The sequence below is a fragment of the Alosa alosa genome, chromosome 6 (genome assembly GCF_017589495.1).
Source record: "Alosa alosa isolate M-15738 ecotype Scorff River chromosome 6, AALO_Geno_1.1, whole genome shotgun sequence".
Lineage (NCBI taxonomy): Eukaryota > Metazoa > Chordata > Actinopteri > Clupeiformes > Clupeidae > Alosa > Alosa alosa.
Genome location: NC_063194.1, coordinates 7,757,913 through 7,766,497, shown reverse-complemented (window position 1 = coordinate 7,766,497; position 8,585 = coordinate 7,757,913). Strand labels below are relative to the sequence as shown.

The window sequence follows — 8,585 nt, the reverse complement described above, 5'->3', positions numbered from 1 at the left end:
TGCACACTGTATTTTATATGAATATTTTAAAGAAAATACATTATTTGCCATCATGAATGGTCTCATTTTTTCAATAAGCCGTGTGACCTAGAGACTCCAAACCAATATAGAATAATTATCCTATTATTCCAAACCAATGCAGAATAGTTATCCTATATGGGACTAATCAGACACACCTCAAATTACTATGATTTTTGCACATACTATTTTATATTAATTTCTTAAAGAAAACCAATTTGTTTCCTATGGAAGCTGCTTTGTGCTCAATAACAATACCAATGTTCTGCTATGTGATACTAATCAGACACACGTCAATGTGAAATAATATTTTGCATGAACTATTATATTTAATTTTTTTTAAGAATCACATTTATTTCCCATGGAAAACAGCTTTTTGCTCAATAGCTGCCATATGCGGGGTCCTAGACAACACAGATCAATAAATATCAGACACACCTCAATATTAAAATTATTTGGCATCTACTATTATATGGAAGGTATTGAGAAAAAAACAGTTTCCATAGGAAACGATGTCTTTAAAATATTAATATAAAATAGAGTGTGCATTCAATGGTTATAGAAAGAGGTGTGTCTGATGAGTCCCATATAGGATAACTATTCTGCATTAGTTTGGAGTCACTAGGTCACATGATGTCAAAGCCATTGACAAAAAAGACTATGAAGGTAATTCAGAAGGTACTTTATAGACGGTCCCTAAGTAGGTCGGCTGGGAGCAAGTAGACAGGTCATCTGTTTGTACATTGTCTGCAAACACGGGGTGAAACCGGCTGCATTAAAACAAAATTGAATATCTGTCGAATGTCCGAATATCGAATATCAAACTAACTTCACCTCGGTAATAAAACAAAACTATGACAGCAAATAGGCTATGTGCTTTCCAGTGCATCTCTTTAACGGTCCACAGTGCACACAAGGCCTAGGCTACTCTCCCCAACACACACGGGGCATGAGCCATCTGGGCCTAGCATCAAGTATCATGCCTCGGCCTACAATAGAGGACAGTGTTGTGGGCTTTAACTGATCTTACCTTAGTAACCCCTTTCCCTTCAGTTCACTTTCGTCATAACATCACGAGCGTCCCATCAGGTAATTCCAAAGCAATGCCTCTCCATTGTGCCTAGCCGGCAAAAAAAGCACACGCACACCTCAGAACTACCAACGAGTCCATGCAGAGAAAGGCCAACAATGTGACCGTTTCCCGGAGGCTTGCAACTCCCAAGCTCCACACTTGCCCAGCGGGTTGTAAAGCCCGAGTGGCTTCGAATAAATTTTTAATGAGGCCTATTATGCTTGTTTTCTCTTCCTGAATAGAAGCGGCAGCTCCAGGTTTCAAATGAGTACCGTTAGAGGATGGCATTGGCATGGTGTGAGCATTAAAGAGGACACGCTCTTTAAAAGTGTTGGGAGCTTAACCTGAGGAGTGTGATGTAACAGCCTACCAGAGACTGGAGTGGGCTAGGCTAGACTGCTAGTTTATGATTAATTTGAGGTGATTAAATAGAGAGTGGAGTTTATTAGATTGCATTCTAAGCCTCAAGTGGGGTTCATCAAAGGTATTTTAATATAGATGACCAGTATTCTTATTGTTCAGGACCCACATGCGTGATGCAATGAATCTTTGTCAAGAAGTACATTTCTCCAGTGTGGGATTAAATGTCTTAGCTTATTTTATCTTTTTAAATAGAATGGGATAAGAATGGAACAAGAACAGAATGCATTATACTGTAACAGCAGAGAGGTAGGGGTAACAGCTTGAATGCCATCCCATGCAATACAATCCAAATGTCGTAACAGTCTTCCCGTTTTATTGACCAGTTCATACACAGATAGTTTGAAATGATGCAGCAACATCGGCAAATAACCCAATACCTGAAAGGCCCTCAGGGTATTCATAGACTCAAACACAGTTGGTTTGTTAGTTTGTAATGTAAATGGATAGATTATGAAAATTCAATGGAGTCCTGGCACACTCATGGCATTCCAGGCAAGCCTTCAGGCAAGATTAGAGACCTACTTTAGCAAGCCGCTCAAATGGTCTCAAGCCAAATGCGAGTAACACAGTGATCACAGGGCTTCTGTGACGAACCTCATCCTCTGAACACACACAATCGAAAAGAGGTAACCCAACTGATCAAAGACACAAGAACATGGGATCTGATTTGCTTTACCAGTCATTTTTCAAATACATCAGACACTCTTTTTCTTGTTTATTGACACTTGACAAAATCAGCCCGGTGCTCCTTGCATGGTTTTAAAATACAATGGGTACTGCATAATATAATTTGTGTGTATTGTGTGTCAATTTAGTGTGTAGAGCATCTCAAGGAACTGACCTTCTGTGTGTGCAGGTCTGACATCCTATCTACATAGAACGCAGCAATGGTCTTCCTTGTGCTTGGCAAAAATAGAACATTTTAACTGTATGTGTATTGCACTATGATGCACATGACAGATGCATCAGAGCAATTCTTCACTACTTTCCTGTGAACCAGAAAAGCGAAGCAGCATATTATATGTGGATCTGAATGCTTTTGAGGTGCCATAATTTACCACCTTGGCTTACTTATTATCAGTATTTGTAGATAATGAATCATGTCTTAAGAGTCATATCAACATGGTAGAAACGGGTACAGTAGAGAAAAATTCACTTTTAAATCAGAGAACCAAATTAGGTGAAATTTATTTTTACAGTCCTTTTGTCAACACATTGCATGTGTCAATGCTCATATTTCTTTTGCTTTTCTCATCTGCTCAGATATGTCCAGTATCTGACCTCTTAGATCTTAATCACAAAACCTGAAACTGTCGACAGAGCCTATTACACAGCTCAAGAGTATTTCCTTTAGAGTCCTCGACAACAGGAGTTTCTTGTGGGGAGTTGAGAAGGAAATGCTTATTTCTTCACAATCTGGATGACATCCTCGTGCTCCATGATGTGTGTCAGACCCACCCTTTGTGGACTGTACTTTGTGCTCGTTCCCTGAAAGTTCACAACATTTTTTAAAGGCCTCATTAAAAAATAAAAACAGCCATAACCTACTAAGATGACAGAGAAAATAACGTACCCACACCAGGGCATACTTGAACTGGCTGGCTAATGTTCTGTGAATTCGGTGACACTGCAAGACAAATAATGATTAAAAGAATAAACCATCCAACAACTTGCCTTTATCGTCCAAAACTCCAACAACATTCTTTTTTTTTACTGTTTTCTTTTAGAGTAGAACAAACGTACCACATGTTCTACTGACGCCCCTCTTCTCATGATGATGGGATCTCCGAAATCGGGCCGTTCTGAAATAAGACAGGAAATGAAATGCTACATGTTTTATAGGGTAACAAGTGGCAATTTACAGGCCACAATATTGCTTTGGACCATACAAAACTCTGGAAATATGGAGCCTATTGTGCCTGCTGCCATTTTCTAATTGGCATAAACAGTTTTTCTTTTTAGCATAAGCTTCATTAAACCTACAATGTTCGATTTGCAACACAATGACTCAGCCAACAGCACATGTTTAAGGGCATTCTGTAAGCATTTACAAGGCAGTATACCTCCTCTCAAACAGAAGCTGTTATAGCGATCATCTCTACAGATTTAGAATGGGAGGTCATAAAAGTCAACGGTCAAGTGCCCCACTACTTGTATCCATATAGTGCAATACTAGGCTGGATAAGTGTATACAAGGCAGTATACCTCCCCTCTTCTTGGTGTACAAGCAGATAAGAGCCAGGTAATCCCACAGCTGTTCCAGGAGGTAGTCGAGATTCAGTTTCATACCACAGCTAGTAAAGACAAACAAAGAGACACACAAATAAACAAATAAACTATAAAAAAAAATGAAACAATCAAAACCTGATGGGTCTTGCAATACTGGGAGTCAGCCTGCTGTTTCATAACTGAATAGATGGCAAGATGGCAGAAACTAATATAGAACATGCATCTTCCAGGTGTATCAAACCAGGGGCCGTATTCACAAAGCCTTTCATCTTACCACTAGGAGTACTCCTAAATCGCAATAAAAAATTTTAGCTAGAAGTTTTCTCGTAAAAGTTATTCACAAAGCCTTTCAGACCTACTCTTAGTAAGGAAAATGATTACACGGCTCTTCATAATGCTGCAGAATGCTCCATTCACTTGAATGGGCCTTCCCAATGTTCGGCAGTCTGCTAATTCTCAATAACAGACCGTTGCTAAGTATAACAGACCGCCGTCAAGGAAAATGGGTTTTGTGCTTCTAAATTACGTCTTTCATTACTGCGCAAGGACTGGAACTTCATTCAAAAGTGAAAGCAGACGGTCATTATCGGGAAAATAAGTCCCTTCAGGGCGGAACAAGACCCCTCCGCTGCGCGTCGGGGTCCGGTTCGCCCTGTCGGGACTTATTTTCCCAATAATGACCGGCGTTCTATACATTATCCCTTACATGACAACTCCTAAACTAAGAGTGAGTCTTCGTTGCTATGGATGACGTCATTACTCATGCACGAGCTTGACTGAAGTGGCCACCTTGATTGGCTGATGATTGTAACGCGGGAATGATTCCAAACACCTCCCTTACGATGATGAGTGACAAGTGACAGATCTGAGAATGCTTGTGCTACACAAGTAGTGCAAAGGACGGAAGATGATGAATAACTGAATAAAAAGGACTATCCTAAATCAATAAAGAGTAAGGCAAAACAAATAGCCTAGTAGCCTAATGAAACATACGGATTGATGCAGTATCTTTGCAACATTATTAAATTAATCTGTCACTATATGCCTATGCTACTTGCTACTTTTAGGTCTAAAATGCTTTGTGAATTACTTTTAGTGAGAAAAATTAGGAGTCCTAAAGTTGGGAGTGACACGCCCATTATTTTTAGGAGTTGCTCCTAAATTCACCAGTTAGGAGCTACTTTTAGCCTTAAAATTCTTTGTGAATACGGCCCCAGGTGTATAGGGGGGCTTTTACAATGTTTGGACTTTGTGACAGGCATCATGACAGGCGTCTTGTTTGGTATACCACAACAGTTTGCTTTGAGGAATTACCTGATTACCACACTATTTGGTCTGCGAGCCAATCGGTCCACCTCCTCGATTGAGATCTGGTCCACTTTGTTGTACACCTGTAAGCAATGAAGAAAATCTAGTCACAATTTCACCTGTAGCAGACTGACAATAGATAGGCAATGGCAATGGATTTCTCAGACCCAGATCACCATCATGAATTAATATTAGCCAATCACACTTTGATTACATCCCATGGCAATTACATCTGATGACACCGGGTTTGAAGTCAGAGGCCAGGTTGATACTCACATACAAGCAAGGCATATAAACTCTGTTTCCCACAATGACATCGATAAACTCATCTGGTGTGCAATCCTCTCTGAACAAAACCTCTGCGTTGAAGATTTCTACAGATATGGTTAAGTTCAATAACTATTGTCAGCCTCTAATGTTTTGCAGTATAAGGCTATGAGTACATAAGTATAAGTAAGAAATAAGAATAAGAAAACTTAAGAAGAACAATAAGATGTTTCTGTTCTTCTCCAATGCACTCTGCTGAGTGAGCCGTCAGGACATGAGTAAAGGATACTGTATTCATGCAAAATAAGTTGCACCAGCTTCTCAGAGCACTGCGTGAGAGGCAATGTTGAGTTGAAGGACAGTCCACCACCTTTCTTGGGCTGAAAGAGGAATAAGATATGCAAATAGAGTGTGAGTGTGTGTGTGTGTGGGGGGGGGGGTGGAGAGAGGGGTGGCAGTAATAAGATAGATTAGAATATTATGACATTCCAATATCAATATGTTTTTTGAAGGGAAATGTACTTACTATTTGTGAATTAATGTCATGCATTAAAGGAGAATTCCGGTGTGATATTGACCTAAAGTGTGTTGAAACATGATACCGAGTGTGAACGTATGTCTCATAGCTCATCTCGGCTTGTCCCCTGCACTCAGAAATCTGGCGCTAGTTAGCCGATGCTACAAACAGTTTTTCGATAGGGGTGCCTCGGGCATCGGCCTAGCCATGCAAATAAATCACTGTTTTACACCATTTACGAGGCTCAAAGTAGCTCCATACTTCATTGGTAGACTTCCGAGGGCCTTGACATTTAAAACGAGACATTGAGAACTTTGAAAAAGCACTGGTAGTTTACTTACAAGACAATTTATACAGACAGTATCTTCACAGAGTTTAGCGTTTGCAGCCATCTTAAATTTAGTCATGATAAGTCGAGCGACGAGTATAAATGAACAGGTATGATAAGGGATCAGATTCCAAAAATAATTCTGTGGAAATGCATGGATTCCAGTTGCTGCTACTGGAAGAAACTGGAATCCATGCTTTTCCACAAAATTACGTCGAAAAGCCGAAAGTCGAGCTAGGAGACATACGTTCACACTCGGTATCATGTTTCAACACACTTTAGGTCAAAATCACACCGGAATTCTCCTTTAACAGAATAACGTACCTTGAAGTAAATATTTGGTTTTGAAGTGTTTAGTCTTATGCCAACAGACTCCAACTCCTTTTCCAGCAGTACCCTAGAATGGTAATAAGACAAGATCAAGGATAAGAATACAAGTCTCTAGAAAAGGCTCAGTCAAATACAGTTTGAGGCCTTCAATACCTGACTTTACAAAACATCTGTTACTGTGGTGGAAGGTACCATAACCATAGTTGGATGTAACCTGTAACTGCATTATCTCAAAGCCTGGCCCTTTGGTCATGAGGTTGCAGCTCATGGCTATTACCAGTGACTAATTCTCTTCCTTCTCTACATTATCATAAGTTGGTGGAGTGATGCAGACATTTGTGATTGTGATTATGCCTCCTATTAGTGGACCTGCAGGAGAGTTAGACTCCTGGCACCATTGAGCAATAAGCCCCGAGACACCATAGGTTCCAGTGATTTTAGAACAACAATGCGGAGTGCCTAAAAGCCCCCTAAGGTGCTCTAACAACACTGGAACCTATGGCTTTGTGGGGCTACCCAGGGTCGCCAATTTGTGGCACAGTAATATTGAATGTGATGGGGTCAGTGACTGGCAGTGTTTTGCAATGGAACGCAATTTGAACACGATTGAGCCACTGATAATCAAAGAGCGCAACTATCCATTTTAGAGGGAATGGGTGAAGCACTCTGTGTATGTTATCATTTGATAACCTCTGTTGTTTCTCTGTGAGTGAGCACTGTCTGTGCGTTAACATAATGACAAAAAACTTGTAGTCGTTACCCACCTCTGGACATCCCCTTTTGTTGCATCCAGCATCATGATTACAACATCAGCTGTTCGAGCCACTGCGATGACTTGCCGACCTCTACCCTTACCTATCAGAACAAGACAGCAAACTTATGCCAACAGACTCCAATGACAGTGAGAGAAGAGTGAATATCAAGAATAAGTGTGTGTGTGTGTGTGTGTGTGTGTGTGTAATGTTGAATCTACATACCCTGAGCAGCACCCTCAATGATTCCAGGCAAATCCAAGAGTTGTATGTTGGCACCTTTGTACTGATGAGACAAAAGAAATAGGATGAGCCCCTTTTCACAAATGCCGGCAATCGCTTAAAATACTTTCTGGAAGTAGCAAGTGCAAATGAAAACTCCACAAGTCCTACCGTAATGACACCCGGGATGCACGTTAATGTGGTGAACTCATATGATGCAGCTTCACTTTCAGTTGATGTCATTAAGCTAAGGAAAGTGGACTGCAAAAAAATGTACATTGAGTGATGTAAACACGTCCAATACATTCATAATGACCACACTGATCACCTTAATGATATTTCACGTGGTCACAATGACAGGTTCACTTACCTTACCCACGGATGGAAACCCAATCAGCGCTACCCTGGCATCGCCAGATTTCATTACATCAAAGCCTTCGCCTTTGGCTCCAGCAGATTTTGAAGGTTCCAAAAGCTGAGCTCTGTATTTGGCCAACTTGGCCTTCAATAATCCTAGATGGTACTCGGTAGCTGCGGAAAATAATATTTCATCCGGTGAAAAGACATGCAACAGTCTAGAGCATATTATGTTTGAAACCCCTAGTCGGGTTGCACAATACCATGTTTTAGTTCCTAGTAAAACTCATATTTTAGTTGTACTTACCTTTATTTTTTTGAGTCCGAGAGATTTCTCTCTCGATTTCCGCTATTTTCTCGAGTATCCCCATGATTTCTGGATTCTAAAGATCTATTTTCTTGGATTCCTAAAAGATAAACATTCTGATTAGATGCAAGAAAAACGTTCCAGAACTGTTTTATACACAGCTAACGTTGACATAGCAAGTTGAGATGTGGCAGAGGTACAGCAGCTAACGTTAACTTCGCTAACGTAAGTTAACTACTTTTCCAATATAACATTCGTTAATTAGGCAGAAAAGAGGGGTTATGATAATCAATTCCAATTATTAAGCTTATATTGTACATTGAATCATTCAGCTAAATGATAACAAATTCCGAACATTGTATTATTTACACTTTCTGCTCGAAGTCTGCAGCATGCCGAGAAAATGACGTCAATAACCGGAAGTGCATGGTCCGGTTACAAAGGTTTCCGACTAG

The 8,585-nt window shown here is 40.3% G+C and overlaps 1 protein-coding gene across 1 annotated transcript; it reads right to left on the bottom strand.

Annotated features, from left to right (window-relative positions):
* Positions 1-2,215: 2,215 nt before the first annotated feature.
* On the bottom strand, positions 2,216-8,580 carry drg2 (developmentally regulated GTP binding protein 2). The gene is made up of 14 exons (XM_048245576.1): positions 8,500-8,580; positions 8,131-8,230; positions 7,837-7,997; positions 7,638-7,727; positions 7,470-7,530; positions 7,257-7,347; positions 6,487-6,559; positions 5,607-5,697; positions 5,327-5,424; positions 5,057-5,133; positions 3,719-3,807; positions 3,257-3,315; positions 3,087-3,140; positions 2,216-3,001 (listed from the first exon to the last, which is right to left on the bottom strand). Exons 2-14 carry the CDS (start codon positions 8,192-8,194, stop codon positions 2,915-2,917), a joined length of 1,095 nt encoding a protein of 364 aa, XP_048101533.1. The 5' UTR covers positions 8,195-8,230; positions 8,500-8,580; the 3' UTR covers positions 2,216-2,914.
* Positions 8,581-8,585: the final 5 nt, after the last annotated feature.

Bases quoted from the DNA above. Each gene is read 5' to 3' on its own strand.
- drg2 (XM_048245576.1), bottom strand. From the start codon at position 8,194: ATGGGGATACTCGAGAAAATAGCGGAAATCGAGAGAGAAATCTCTCGG. The intron at 3,316-3,718 runs GTATACTGCCTT...GTCTTATTTCAG, and splicing joins GTACACCAAGAAGAGGGGAG to AACGGCCCGATTTCGGAGAT. The intron at 3,141-3,256 runs GTACGTTTGTTC...TTTGTCTTGCAG, and splicing joins GGGCGTCAGTAGAACATGTG to TGTCACCGAATTCACAGAAC.